Genomic DNA, 16,187 nt, shown 5'->3' on the forward strand with positions numbered 1-16,187 from the left:
CGAACCCAGCTTAAAATAAACCCTATTTAATTTTTTGTATTAAATAGGGGAACTTGTCGGCAAATAAAACGGTTTCGCAGACCAAACGGATGTCATATCTTTCTTAGTTTATTTGATCGAGTCTCACTCTCAAGTCTTGTGTTTATCCCTTGGGGTAGATACAGGATTTGAGGTTGAGTGCTCTTTCATTTAAACTATGGAAAATATGAGGTCAGTTTGATTTCATATTTTTCTAAAATTATATATATATGCGTAAATTAAAAAGTCCTTCCGAAGCGGGCGACGGGATTTCGATTCCGGCGACCGACAGCTTCTTACGGGCGACCCCCAAACTTTTAAAAAAAACTCTCTTTTCCCCCTTTTAAGCGCCGACAGTCACCAGTAGAATTATTACAATGTCGATTAAGTATCAAATAACATCATGGCACCACGATCTCAAGATCTCTGTAAAGGGGTTCAATTTTAACATTTAGCAACGTGACACCAAGGCACATAACTATTTGAATTTAAAGCAAATTTATGGCTTGTGATCAACTTTGAATTGGAGAGAGATAGAGTTATACAAAAAGAAGCTTGTTGATAGCAGAGATTTTTAGAATCAAAATTGTTCCTTCTCCATTATTATACATTCTTTTCTAAATTTCAATAGCTTATGTTCCATGTACTTTTTTAGGAGTTTGATGTCGCCAAAAGTTGAATATTAGATTTTATATTGCCTTAATAATTTGATTTTCCATTCAATCTTGTAATACGAAAGCTTTCTCATTTCTCATTCCTCATTTTAGTTGAGAACAAATATTACATATTTATACACACTTCCAACTCTCTACATTAAGAATCACTCTAATATGGAAAAGATCATGTCTTTAGATATCCTCTAATTAGGTTATCTAATATCAATTTTCCAAATAAACAAGCTTCCTAATATACACGGTTCAAAGTTATTACTTTCCCTAACATTTTCTATCAAGCCGGAGCATAGATATTTATCATGCCCAACTTATTACAAATATAAGTGACCTTAGTTCCATTAAAAGCTTTCGTGAAAATATCCCCTAGTTGTTCTCCACTTTTTATACAAGATGCAAAAATTAAGTTATGTTGACCCTCTCACGAACAAAATGACAATCAATCTCAATGTGCTAAGTTCGTTCATGAAAAACAAAATTTGAGTTAATATGAATTGTAGCTTGGTTATCACATTACAACGTTGTTGGAACTGTCATCTTAAAATCTATTCCAATCAATAGTTGGGAGACTCACATCAATTCACTTGAAGCTCGTGTCATTGTTCGATACTCATATTTAGCACTGAACCGTGACACTATATGTTGTTTCTTACACTTACAAGAGAACAAAATACCACCAACAAAAATTTAATATTCAGTAATGGATCTTCGATCAATCTTGTATCAGAGAAACGTTCAACATTTCTACATCCATAATCCTGATATAAAATACCTTGTCCAGGAGCTCCCTTGAAGTAACATAGTATTTGTTCCAAAGCTGACCAATGCTAAAACTATGGGGGAAGACATAGACTAACTTATATTGCTAATTGTATATGCAATGTCAGGACAAGTTATTGTGAAGTAGTTTAATTTTTCCACTAAATTTTGTCGTTCAGTATCATTAAAAATCTCTCCATTTTTTGTAAGTTACTGATTAGGAAGCCTCGAAGTACTACATGGTTTGACCCATAATTTCTTAATATTTGCTAACAAATCCAACATATTTTCGTTGAGATAGAAATATACCCCTCTTGCTCCTTGTTACCTCAATCCCCAAGAAATACCTTTAGGAACTCAGATCTTTAGTGTTGAACTGATTTTGAAAAAATGATTTCAATGATAAGATTTTCTGCACATCACTTTCAATAATAATAGTTTCATCAACATAAACCACCAACAGAATGATTCCCAAAACGCATTACTTATAGAATACAGTGTGGTCACACTTTTACTTTGGCAAAATGTGTCAAATACAACGATAATTGCATTTAGTGGTGGTGGTGTTGAGTCGTTTGGTTACTTCTTGTTCCATCTCACAGGATCCTATATGATTGAGCATGTATCCAAGGTTATCTAGCTAAATTGAATTAGAAACCAATGGGATTCAATCATTTGTATGGTGCAGATTAAGTTTAAAAAGGAGCGCATTTGTAGTCCGCCAATACTCTAAAAGTTTTAGTCCACAATGTACACCTTGCCTTTCAATTTTCAGCCTAATTTAAAAGAGCACAACGCACATGCCTCCAAGAGTATTGAAGGATAAATTTCATAGAAGTCTAAAAAATTAACTCAATAGCAAGATCGCATAACAAACCTGGCTCTTAAACCTTAAAATTACGAAATATTATTTCCATGTGATGTGAAGACCATTTTGTTCTATGGTCAAGCCTACTGATTAAATTATGAAAATCCAAATACGCTCTTTGAGTTCAATATAAGAAACAAAAAAAACTTGGACACTTACAAGTGGGCGATCCCGCCAAAACTCTGGTAATGATCTCCTCTGCAAGGTTCAATACCAAATATACAATTAAAAAGCGATTAAAGTAGAGCATCAATTATTATCAGCACAAAGAACCAGGAAACCAATGCTAGATAACCATGTCCAGTTTATGAATAAATCCAATATATTAACTGTAGAAACGTTGAACAGTTCAAAATTAAAAATTAACAGGAGATTATTACAGGCGTAGGTGTGAAATCATGTTTTAGTCTGCACCAATAAAAGTCAGGAAGTCCACTAAAATGATAGCTAAGCAAATCCATAATACTTTCTAATCTTAACCAAAAATCAATTCATCAATTCTAAGTTTAAATTTATTAATGATCCAACCAAATTCCTAATGAATGTGAAAAAGATGACCGTTTAATTTAAGTTCAAGCTACAAAAAGTAATCAAAACTTAAATGATAAAAATAAAATAAACGTATGAAAAAAATAACATATTTTAACTACTACAACATAAATTTTTTTATGTCATATCCTTGTATTTAAAAATTTGCTCCACTATTTGAAGTCACTCGATAAACTCATCTAGATCCATGTGACAGCCAAACTTCTGTAAATCAACCATTACTTCAAAAGTTTTGGCTTCTCCACTAATATTTCATGTTAAATCGTCAAGATAGTGATTCTTCATCACTAAAAACTACCTGGTTGAATGGATTCACTTCCTCCAGATCTAACAAATCATTGTTGTTGATATGATTGATCTCACATAATTGTCTCACCTAAAAGACAGCAAGCCTCTGTTGCAATTGGAAGATTTCCCATTGCTTATCCTCTATAGTAAATTGACGGACACCTCGTTGAGGGTTCCTACCTGACGACGTGGCATCCTTTCCTCCTGATCAGGTTTCTGGTAGATGTAAGATTACATATCAAAAGTTGGTTGAGGGCTTAGGTTTTGGTGGTAAGTATCGAGGTATCAAGGTAAAATTTTGGTGGTAAAGCATACCGTCTCTCAAGCTAATCCACCCTTAAGATTTCCCGATCAAGTTGTTGCGATGTCTAGCACGGATATGGAGAGCGGCGGTGGATCCAAAAACAAAAAGCGGCGGAGCAATGGAGCCAGCAGCCAGAACAAAGTGTTGGCAGCGGAGCCATCTCCATTCTACTATAATTTCGATTTGGCGGCGGAGAGGGAGTGGATGCCATGAATCGAGCGGATGTTCTTTGCAGCAAATGGTGCATTCTTTGTGGCGGAGAGGGACTGAACCAATGCATTATTTGTGTATGGCAGTGAACTTCCTACTTTTGACATGATGTTTTGATCTTTTTGAAGTGCGGATAGACACAATAAAACTTCTCTCTGGATTTGGAGGTAGCACCTTGTCAAGTCTTTTTATCAGAAACAATATATCTGTTGGTGCTTCTGGAGCTTTGTTTGGGCTTCTCGGAGCAATGCTAACAAAGTAAAATTTGTAGCTTTTGCTTTGTGTTTGTATTACTTGAATTACCTTAACTTTATTGTTTGCTTTTTTTTAATATATAATTTTTTCCTCTCAAGGCTACTGCTTTATTTACACTGTTGGGTATGATTGTGACCAATCTGGCTATTGGAATACTTCCCCAAGTCTTGCTTTTTTGCTTCTTGTCCGCATAATTCTTATCTTCATTTGTTATTTTATCAGGTTCAACATTTTTCTGCTGACTCATAGTAGAGATTATTAACATGTTAGCAACTTCTTTAATTTTATATATTCCTCCCTTCCCACTATCCATAAATAATATTTGATAATTATTTAACCTTTATTTATTATCTAAGTGAACTTTGTTAAACCTTAGTAAGACCATGTTATTGCAAACTTTGGCATTTATTCCTCTGCTTTCCTATTTTGAAAATGGAGCTACTTCTGCTTCACATTATCAAATTGGTGGTTATTTTTGCTTGTGACGGACGATGGAGAAGGAGATTTTAATCAATGATTTTAATGTTTGACCATCTAAGTACGTCGAGGGGATAAGACTTTCATATAGGTGAAGTTGGAGTTTGGAATAGATTTTTTATGTGATTAATTTTATTATGTATGGATAATGTTGGGGAATCTGATGGAAGTACTTTTAGGATTTGAAAGGCTTTTGAGAGGTGAAGATTTTAGCATAGCTAAGCTCTACCAAGAGATTGTGCATTTTGGTTATGTTTTGGATGCCTGCTTTTGTGTGAAGCATAATGGTTTATATACAGAGATATGATTGGCGTTAAGTATTTTTTTGAAAGCTTATAATGATAGGAAAAATTTTCAGTTGTTAGGGTTTGTGATGTAAATGTCTTGGTGTGTGGAGATGAAATAAAAACGGATAGAAGAATTATGACAGATTTTATCTGAGTTGTTAAACTTGGGGAGAAAAACTAAATAAGAGCAGAAAATGTTGAAATTTAGAGACAAGTTTGAGAATAATTGATGAGGACATAAGGATTAAAATAATTGCAAGAAATCATGTTAAATTAGTTGTTTTCTAAACACACAAACCAAACAGCTAGACAACTTATCCAGATCAGGGGCAGAATGGCCATTTATCCAGAAACAGTTGCAAATCAGCAGTTTTCCAAACGCATAAACCAAAAAACCAACTAGCTTATCTGGATAACCTGTTGATCAGCAACTTATCAGGATAATCTACTTATCTAGATAAAGTGGTTATCTGGATAAGCTGGATAAGCTGCAGCAGCCCCAAATAAACCCTTAATAAGAAAGTGGTTGTGGAATTGTAAGGGAAAGATAATATTTGAGTTCAACGGCGCTTGGACAGAGATAGGCATTGAGCAGCGGAATTTGGAAGGAGATTGAAAACAAACTCTGCTATTGAAAAACAAATTTGAGCAAGTAAGTTGTTGTATGAATGAATGGCAGTGGCCGAACGGAGGTACAACAAGGTACGGGCAATGAGGAGATTTCCACAAGTTATGCCTAAACAAGATACAGATACACCACTTCCGAAAGGAAGATGATACAACACTTTGAAGAACATAAATAGAGAAGCAAAATCTCTCAAAACAATAACAATTCAAAATTTCTCTCTTCAAACTAGAAAAACAAACATATAAATAGTCCCTCATGCATAAATAAACTTAATTAGAAAAAACATAATAGCTCAAAAAGGAAAAGAAAACTGGATGGAATTGGAAATGATAGTAATTTATGGCGTAATCAGTATCCCGTGGTTGTGGATATTTGGCGATCATGCGGAACTACGTAGAGTTTGCAGACTGCACAAATTCCGCTGAAATAGGGACTGCAGAATCTCGCACTCCCCCATCACTAGTTCAATCAAATCAAGTCAAATTTGATGTTTGTCCTATTTTATGTTCCTCGAGGTCTATGCTTCGAGTTAAACACAGTATTTGATCATATAATCATGTCATTAAGCCATACAAAGCCTATTATAATTGCAAAGACAGTCCATAAATGTATTAACGTAATACTAAAACTCTGCATTGATGACAAGAAAAACTAGACCAAAGAGGTCAAAGATATCTGCATGCTCATATGACCATCAACTTACCCTGCAATGCTTCTGAAATTCTGGGAACACCGTACTGTCATTAACGATTATCTCAGCATGCTTTCTAATTAACACAGCCCACTGGTTTAAAAAAAAAAATCGTGTAACTTTGTTAAACAAATAATAGAAAATTAAATAAAGGGGAATTTACATAATTGGCACACAATTCTTGTGTATTTGCATATCTCACAACTAAACTTTCATATTTAAACCTATAAATGAAAATGTGTATTTCACTTTTAAAAAGTGGTAATAGTGTTATTTTTATGTGATATTAAGGATTTGTAGTGCTATATGTGCAAATAAGATATTTCAGTTGTGAGATATGTGAACGCGTAAGAATTGTGTGCTATGTTTGTAAATGCCCCTTAGATAACTTGACAAAAACTATGTTCAACTTAAAACAAGAGGAATATATAGCACCTGTGACCCCTTCCTCCAGTTATGCACTGGAATAACTGGATGCATTTTTGGATTATAACGACCTTCTTTGGTATCTGCAAAACTGCTTCCAGGAGTATGCTATCAGAAACTAGCAATAAAAACCATAAAGAAACAAAAATTTCAATTATATCCTAATCCAGCATGGTCAGAACAATGGTGGTTTTGAAGACGTCATAAATGCGTATTTATATCCCCTATAAATGGAAGGATGTACATCATCTATGTAAAACATAGTAATATCTAACTATAATTAACAGAAATAGTTTGAAGGTCCTTTCTTCTTAATGCCCTACTGTGAGTAGACATTTGAAAAAAAAAAAATACAACCCATTGCCGGCTGCAAAATGAAACAAAAAAGTAAAAAATATGTGGCACTGATTTTAATCACCATAAACAGCCTCATACAAATTTAAGTATTTTATCTGTTAAGTTTTTATATCCATATATTCTATCTTCAAGCCATCAATTCCATACAGCTCTAGTATTTCTGCAATCTCTCAAAGCTTCACATCTATTGTTATTGAAATAAATATCTGTAGAAAGATGGAGAAATTATATCTTCTTATTTAATATTAGTCAAATCACAACATTTCCCCATATTACATGGGGAATGTCTAAAGAAACATAAATAAATCTATTACAACTTACCAAATACAGCAAAAACAATAAAGGAAAAACATTCAACATAATAAGAAATGGAATAAAAAAGAATAAAAAAGAAATAAGAAACTCCCTCCAATAGCTTCAACAAATTAATCGTGTGAAGCCCATATGGCCGATGGTCTGGGTCATCTAAAATGGAAAGAATTCCACACTCTCCCTCAACCTAGATCATAGATGTTGTATAGACCCAGCTTGGTATTCAAATCATTGAAGCTGCCAAGAGCTAAGGATTTAGTGAACACATCCACGACTTAAAGATGAGTTGGAATGTAGATTAAGTGCATACTGTCACCATTAACCTTTTCAGAGATAAAATGTCTATCAATTTTTATGTGTTTGATCCTATCATGATGCAAAGAGTTCTTTGGAATACTAATGACAATCTGACTGTTACAAAACATCTTTATGAGATTAATTGTGGAGCATCTCAAATCATTTAGTAAAATTTGAATCCACATTTCTTTACAAATTCCCAAAACAAGTGTTTGTTGCTAACATTTTGCACTACTTCTAGAGACAAATACTTGTTTCTTACTCAATGTGGCAAGATTTTCTCATACGTAGGAACAATACTCGGATGTGAATCCTCTGCCCATGAGTTATCCTATCCAACTAGCATCAGTCTAAACTTCTACCTTCAAGTTATCTGATTTCTTAAACAATAACCCTCTGTCAAGGGCCTTCTCAAGAAACATCAATATTTTGTAAATTATCTTCAAATGTTGTTTATTAGACTATTCATATGTTGACTCACAATGCTGATAGAGTAAGCGATATCAAGTCAAATGTGTGATAAGTAGATAAATTTATCCATCAATCTATAGTATCTACCATTTTCACTAGTGACTTTTCTCCTTTTGAATATAAATTTGTGTTGAAATCCAAGGAAATTTCAGTCGGTTTACACCTCAACATTCATGTCTCTTTTAGTAGGTACATAATGTACTTTAATTAGGGCATCACAATTCTCATCTTGGACTAGATCACTTCCATATCCAAAAAATATCTCGAAGCTCCTGGAGTCTTAATTTCAAATTCAATGACAAGAACCTCCTTAATCTTCCAAATCGTTTTTTCAATCATCACATGTCAGAAACACATCATCTACATAGAAAAAAAATATAATTTTCTTATATCTCTATATATGTTTTATAAACAGTGTATGATCGGTTTTGCATTGGATGTATCAAATAGATTTCATAGCCTTAGCAAACTTGTCAAACCAAGTCCGTGGAGATTGTTTGAGGCCAGTGACATAGTTTACAAATTAGATGTTTATTTGAGTCATTTTCCAACCTCGGTATAATCTTCATATACACTTCTTGCTCAAAGTCAGCATTCAAAAAGCATTCTTGATATCAAGTTATTGTAGTTCTCAATCTTTGTTAACTGCTAATAAAAGAAGACTCTTATAGTGTTTTGTTTGATCGCTAGTGCAAATGTCTCTTGATAGTCCATCCCACAAGTTTGAGAGAGATATTTGGCCACCAACCTAACATTAAACCTCTCAATGCTCTCATCTGCTTTATACTTAACATTGAATACCCACTTGCACCCAGTGAATTTTTTATCTGGAGGAAGCATTGTAAAGGTCAATGTGTCATTTCGATTAAGCTCTTGCATCTCCACTTCAACTGTATTTTTTCATTCTAGACTTTAAAATGTTTCATGAATAAACTTGGGTGTCTACACACTATCAAAATTAGATATAAAAGCTTTATAAAGTAGTGATAACTTCCCATAGGCAACATACCCTTAGATAGGATAATTTGCCAATTTTTTCCTATCTTCTCCATTGGATTTCACCTTGCTTGGAATTTCAAAAGTGTGTGAATTCAGATTTGGTAGTGGACAGTCTCGTGGTTGCATATTAAACTTATCCTACTCAATAAATTTCTTACTCCTAGCATACACACAAAGCACCTTGAGCATTTTTTTGTTGTCAATCCTAGGTTAGATATTTCAAATGATGGAACTTGAGAGACAGGATGGTCAGAGGGAAATAAATTAGGTTATGATGATTCTAGATCAGTGTGGGTATCCAGAGTAATGTCACAAATCTGATATTCACGCAGACTCTCCCCTTGAATTTCAGATTCAGGGTAGTAGGATTATTTTTCAAAGAAAATAACATCCATGGAGTTACTATTTGTTTTGTAATGGGAGACTATCAGTTGCAGCCTTTTTTGTTAGAGACAACCAGGGAAGATAGATTTGATTGATTTTCCGCCAAGCTTTACGTTGTTTGGTTGGTGAATATGAACAAAAGAGAGCAAAAAATTTTTAGAGAATGATTGGATGGGAAGGCTTTAATAAAAGGGTACATTTCCATCAAAATATCAAGAGAAGCTTTGAATCCAAAGACCTTGCTTGGCATTCTGTAAATGAGATAGATGGTTGTGCGCACTAAGACTATCAAAACGGCTCGTAATAACATATCAATATCACTATATATTTGTACAACCGTCACAGAAGCATCGTTTAAAAATTGTGTTAATTAAGTCACATCAATATCAATATCCTTTACCATATACGTGCACGGGTACCATAGTGTTCCCCCACTAGTACAATCAAGGGGTGACTCCATCAAAGTCAGTGATGCACAGACAAACAATCAACATAAATATATCATTCATTTGTTCAATGCATTTAATTTAGCATATTATATAAAACACACTAATGCATGAAAGTAAGCAGCTACACACCTTCATAATACGACCAATAAAGGAAAGAATATCCCAATCAAAATAAATCATGTGGAAGTTTATTAACTGTAAAATAGTTGAGAAAAAACAAATTATTACTATAGATTAAAGTATGATTACTCACCTCGATGTTGATTAATTCATACTTGAATTTGCCTCGACGTCAACTCCTCTAAATTAGAAACATAATCATAAGCATGATATTTAATTATTTTATTATATTAATAAACTATCTTTTTATTAATTGAGTAATAAATTTACTTTATATAATCCCTTTTAATTTTTTATTCTATATATATATATATATATATATATATATATATATATATATATATATCTTATTAAGCACGATGTTTCCGCCTCCTTCTCTACTAAGGTTTGCGATTCAATGGCGACACGAGTGATCGTTCATCATGTCTCGCTCATACGCTGGCGCGACAGCCGACTACCTTGGTGACACTGGTAAAAGGCTTCATTCTTATGCTAGCGTTGCCGCTGATGGTGTTCCAAACTTCCCTTATAATTTCTACGACAATCTCGCGCTCGATTCCAATACTTCCTTCGTTCGACGTCTTGGCCGGAAAGGGGGAAAGCTTGCTCTCTTCCTCTCTGATACCGAGAACTGCAAACTCGCCTCCTTCTGCCGTTTTCATCTGGTAGGGAAGTTCCTGTATGGGTATCCAAAATTGGAGTTTCTTAGAAAACACTTTGAATTGATGAGAATTACGGGAGAATAGAAGCTAGGTCCCTTGGATGGAAGACACATTTTGATCCAACTATCTAATGAAGAGGACTATACGCGCCTGTTTGCGAAACGTTTGGTGTGGTTTGAGGATTGCGGTATGAAGGTATTAAAATGGTCAGCTAATTTTGATCCTAAAGCAGAGGCTCCTATTATTTCAGTCTCGCTTAGATTCCCATCTTTGAAAGTTCATCTCTTCAATCATGAAATCCTCTTCTCTTTAGTTGCTATGTTCGGGAGACCTCTAAAATTAGATGGTCCCACCTATAATCTCACGAGACTTTCTATGGCTAGAGTTTTATTTGAACGGAATGTGACTTTACCTCCACCAGATGAGGTTTGGATTGGATTGGAGCACATTGGTTACTAGCAACATGTATTATTAGAACAACATCCCTCCTACTGCACACATTGTCAAATGTTTGGTCATGATCAGGAACAATGTTTCAAGTTACATCTTGAACTGAGGAAAGGGGATGGTAGGAAACAGCCACACATGGAGCAAACTATGCTTCTAGAAATTGTTGCGGCTGTTCAGGCTGATCCTTTAGCAGCTGTGTCCCACCCCACTATCATCCCTTCGGCTTCTGCCGAGGATAGAATTGAGCAGGTGTTATCTGATTTAAATCCTCCTGATATTTCTATTATTGAGGGGGCTTCTGCCTATCTCCATGTTATTTCGAATGCTTAGAAACCAAGATCATATCTTCTCTAATGCTATTGCCCCGGTTGAGAATACTACACAGGTACTACATGCTCTGGACCCTCATATCATCATCTCTATTAGCAAGGGGGCTCGTCCTTCCTCAGCTTCTCTCCCTGACGCTTTGAATAAGGATAACAATTTTATCTATTCTCATCATTCTCTGACACTTCTTTGGAAGATATTTCAAAAGTTTTAAGAAATGAATGACATGTTCAAAAGTACCGTAGGAGGAATAGAGTTCAAGAGGAGGTGCAAAATCACACTAATGGGAATAATATGCTAGAGATGAATCAATACTTTTCAAATGGAGAAAATGTACGGACCCAACCTAGATCTTCTAGGAAGGATAACATGTCTACTCATGTTTAATATCCTTATTTGGAATATCAGGGGAGCTGTGATCCTCACTCCCTTGGTAGACTCAAATTAATGACAAGAATTCATAAGGTTGATATATTTGTTATTTTGGAACCCTTGGTCTCCACTCCGGTTGACCGTATCTTGGGTAAATTCAAAAATCTCTTTTTTTGCTAATTGCTCTAACAAAATTTGGTTGTTTTGGAGGAAGCATATTACAGTTGATGTCATTACTGATGATAGACAGTTTGTACATACACTCTTCTCTATAGATGTTTTCTCGGGATTTCTTACCTTTGTCTACGTCGGGACTTCTAATGTTGCTAGATTTAATCTCTGGCACAAACTTTCGGAGATGGGTTCTTCTATTAATCAAAACTGAATGGTTGGAGGGGATTTCAATATGGTGATGCACAAATCTGAAAAATTAGGTGGTCGGAGATTTGACACCACTTTAATTGATAAATTCAATGAAACTTTGGCTCTAGTGGACATTTATGACTTGGGTTTTATTGGTTCTAAATTTACTTGGAAAAGGGGTAAGATGTTCGAACGACTTTATAGATGCTTTGCTAATCAACTGTCGATCTCCTCTTACCTTTGCAGAACTGGCTCAGCTCATAGCCCACTTCTCTTATCCTTTGATTATTTTAAAAAGGTCTCCACCTATCACTTTCGTTTCTTAAATGTCTGGGCTAGACATGATAATTTCTTGCGATTAATTGCTTGTAATTGGAAATGTGAGGAGGTGGGTAATGCTTGGTACACTCTTTGAAAATTGCATAAGAAGGTGGCTACTGTTCCAAGGTCTTGAAATTGGGATGTTTTTGGTGATGTACATGCTGGAGTCGAAAGGGTCAAACATAGGGTGAGTATGCTTCAGGCTCTTGATGAGAATACTAATGATATCATCCACGATTTACAGGAAGCCAATAAAGAATTACTAGAGGCCTCTATGTAGGAGGAGTTGTTGCAACAAAAAAGCTAGGGAGACCCATTTTTCTCAAGGAGATAGAAACACTAAATATTTTCATATCTACATTAAACAAAGAAGAGCCAATAACACTATTGTGAGGATTAAAAACAATGAGGGGAACTGGATTACTGGGGATGAGGAGAAAGGGGAGAGTGCGGTTCTTTATTTTTCTAAACTTTATGAGTTCCACGAGACCTCGGGCTCTATTGATGTCTCTTTATTTGATGATGTACATCATCACATGGTGGACCTTGATCTTTGCGGTATTCCCTCAGCTGAGGAAATCTATTCTACTCTGCTAGATATTAATTGTAATAAAGCTCCGGGGTCGGATGACTTCACTTCTGCTTTCTACATTAAATGTTTAAATACTGTTATGAATCAGGTAGTGGAGGCTATTCAGAGTTTCTTTAAAGGGGAAAAACCATGAAATTATTTCTCTACAGCTACAATTATTCTCATTCCCAAAAATACTCAAAAGGCTCTTGAGATCATTTTAGAGCCATCTCTCTGACTTCTGTTATTTCAAAGTTGAATAGTAAAATTTTGGTCAGACGCATCCAACCTCACCTCAACAAATTAATTTCTTTGAATCAATCCGCTTTTATTCAGAGGCAAGGGATCACTGATAACATCATACTGGCACAGGAACTCATTCTTGACATTGATAAAAAATGTAGAGGGGGCAACATAATCACTAAATTGGATATCCGTAAGGCTTATGATTCTCTCACTTGGGAGTTTATATTGAAGGTTCTTAAGGCAAGAGGTTTCTCTCAGGAGTTTTGCAAAATTATCCTTTCTTGGCTTCATTGCAATAAATATAGTATTCTCATTAATGATCAGTCTCGGGGCTTTTTTAGTGCAGGTCGTGAGATTAAACAGGGAGATCCTTTATCCCCTACTATTTTCATTTTAATATTTGATTATCTCTCTCGTCTCCTAAACAATCTTTTCAGGAGAAACACCAATTTGCAAATACGCTCATAAATCTAACATGGTGGTCACTCATTTAGCTTATGTCGATGACATGATACTATTTTCTAATGCTAGCAAAAAAATGGTGAAGAAGATTCACAGCTTAATGGTTGACTTCCAATCCGTCTCTGGTCTACTATTTAATGTTAATAAATGTAATATCTACTTGGGAAACATGATCAATCGTTCTAATGCATGCTGGATTGCCAATTTTACGGGTTTCTCCCTCTCTACCCTTCCTCTTAAATATTTGGGGGTTTTTCTCCTTAAAGTCAGGAAGAGACGTATTCAGTTTGATGAGGTAGTGGAAAAAGTGCGGAAAAGTATTTTGGATTGGAAAAATAATTTCTTTTCCTTTGGGGGTCGTATTACACTGCTCATGAGCATCCTTGACTCTCTTCCTTTATATACTCTTCAAGTACTCTAACCAAAAAGTTTTGAACCTTGAAAGATGTTTCAATAAGATTTTATGGGTGGGAAATCACTCTGGTAGAAGATGGATGTCTGGAAGGATGTTTGCCAACCCCTGTATGCTGATAGTTTGGGCTTCAAATCTCTGCACCATATTACTGATATTAATGTTTTTAAGCAATAGTTTAATTTTAGGAAAGGCGAGTCTTTATGGGCTAATTTCATGCACGAGAAATATTGTCGTTCCTCTCATCCTGCTTTGATTAATTGGCGATTGGGTAATTCTACGATGTGGAAGAGATTGTTTCATATTAGAAACTGGGCGGAGAATTTCATTTACTGAGAGGTGGGTAGTGAAAATATTTCTTTCTGGCAGGATTGTTGGTCCCATGTTTTGCTTGATATGAGGGATACGAGGTATTCTAGTCTCAAGGTGTCCGATACTTGGGTAGACGACCATTAGAATTTTCCTCTTCTCACTAGCATTTTGGGATGGAGGGAGCTACATTTATTTCCACTATTCCTTTTGACCCTCATTTGCAAAATACTCCTACTTTGAAATTTCCACTCCTACTTTGAAATTTCCCTCCTACTTTGAAATTTCCCATGACTAGCTCCATTACTAAATCTTTATATGCCTCTTTACATTAGTTTCAAAAACTCCCTTGGGGTGAAGGGGTATGGAGTTGGGCATTAACTCCCTCTATGTCTATAATACCATGTGATGATATATTAAAGTTTATATTAAAGTTGAAAGGTTTGAAAAGGTTTGAAAATAGCCTCTCATTGTTGTTTGTGTAATTCGGCGGATGAGACTATAGAGCATATTTTCCTCTCTTGTGCCTTTTCACTATTTATATAGAGTAAGATTGGTTTGTGGTTTGGTACTATCGTCATTCCTGAGAGGAATCTTTTACTCATTACCATGATTTGCAATCTGGACCGTAAACAGAAACATTTTTTACAAATTTATCCTTACAATATATGTTGGTTAATATATGTTGGTTTATCTGGGATGGCTCGTAATGACATTATTCATAAAGGTAAGACCATTCAGAGCATGATGGTATTTACTAATATTATTGTCGACATTAATAAGCTGTGGAGAATGGGGAGCTTTAAAAAAAGTTTCTTTTTGAACATAAATTATTTTCTTTCTATGGGGCATACGGAATTGGATGAGAGGAGGCTCCCTCGTCCATCGATTTTGGTTAGATGGCAGCCACTTCCTAGAGGGTGGATTACGTTTAACACGGATGGGAGTTGGAAAGCCAACAATGTTGGTTGTGGGGGCATTGCTAGAAACTATGCAGGGAACTGTATTATTTTCTTCTCATCTCCTTCATATGTTGATACTCCCATAGAGGCTGAGGCTAGGGCCATTTTAACGACTGTTATTATGGCTCACGCTCTCAGCTGGCATTTTATTATTTTTGAATGTGATAATCGCATCTTGATTGATATTTTAGCACATGGTGCCGAGGCCCCTTGGGATATCCTTTATTGTACAAAGAGAATTAAATGTTTAATCTTCAATATGAATATCATATGGAGTTTTAATTACCAGGAGGGGAACCAACCCGCTAATTGGCTTGCCAATTTAGGTAGCTCTACCTCTTTTTTGTGAATGGGCTTGTTATTTTCGATATAGATGCTCATGGCTCCAAATTTATACGAGGCTTTCTCTCTTTCCTTTGGACTGGACCGTGGCTCCTTATTTATTATATGCATTTCTGGAAGGGGGTTGGAAGATCATGGAGCATTATCTTTCTTTATTGCTCACTTGTTTTCTTTCTTGTTTGGTGTTTTCACAGTTTTTGAGTGCAGGTTTTGAATTTTGGGACTTGCTCGTTGGTGCTCTTTCCAACTTTCAAGGCATCTGTTTTTTGGCTTGCAACTTGCGCTACCTTTTTTTTTTATGGGGTATAGTTCACTCTTTGGGTATGCGTTTTGTTTGATACATGTACTTTTGGTTTACATTTATCTTTGTTTAATATTTATTTCTTTTTTGGGTGGAGTTGTAATGTGGAAGGAGGAACCCCTATGATTATATGTATTTTCTTTATTTTTAGTGGGGATCTTTTTTCCCTCCAATATTTTGCAACCGCCTTTAGATATTAACGCGTAAGAAGTCATGAGTAGCTCCTTTCCTAAAATATATATATATATATATATATATATATATATA

At 35.2% G+C, this 16,187-nt stretch overlaps 1 protein-coding gene across 1 annotated transcript in view; it reads right to left on the bottom strand.

The window, feature by feature from the left end:
* LOC110023701 overlaps positions 1–16,187 on the bottom strand; it is a 64,018-nt gene that overhangs the window by 16,134 nt on the left and 31,697 nt on the right. The window contains exons 5-7 of the mRNA XM_020723237.1: positions 6,441–6,522; positions 6,018–6,098; positions 2,476–2,514 (exon numbers count right to left, since the gene is read on the bottom strand). Coding sequence (XP_020578896.1) covers positions 2,476–2,514; positions 6,018–6,098; positions 6,441–6,522 — 202 coding nt within the window. The remainder of the gene's footprint in view (positions 1–2,475; positions 2,515–6,017; positions 6,099–6,440; positions 6,523–16,187) is intronic.

The sequence above is a fragment of the Phalaenopsis equestris genome, unplaced genomic scaffold (assembly GCF_001263595.1).
Source record: "Phalaenopsis equestris unplaced genomic scaffold, ASM126359v1 Scaffold000226, whole genome shotgun sequence".
Taxonomy (NCBI): Eukaryota; Viridiplantae; Streptophyta; class Magnoliopsida; order Asparagales; family Orchidaceae; genus Phalaenopsis; species Phalaenopsis equestris.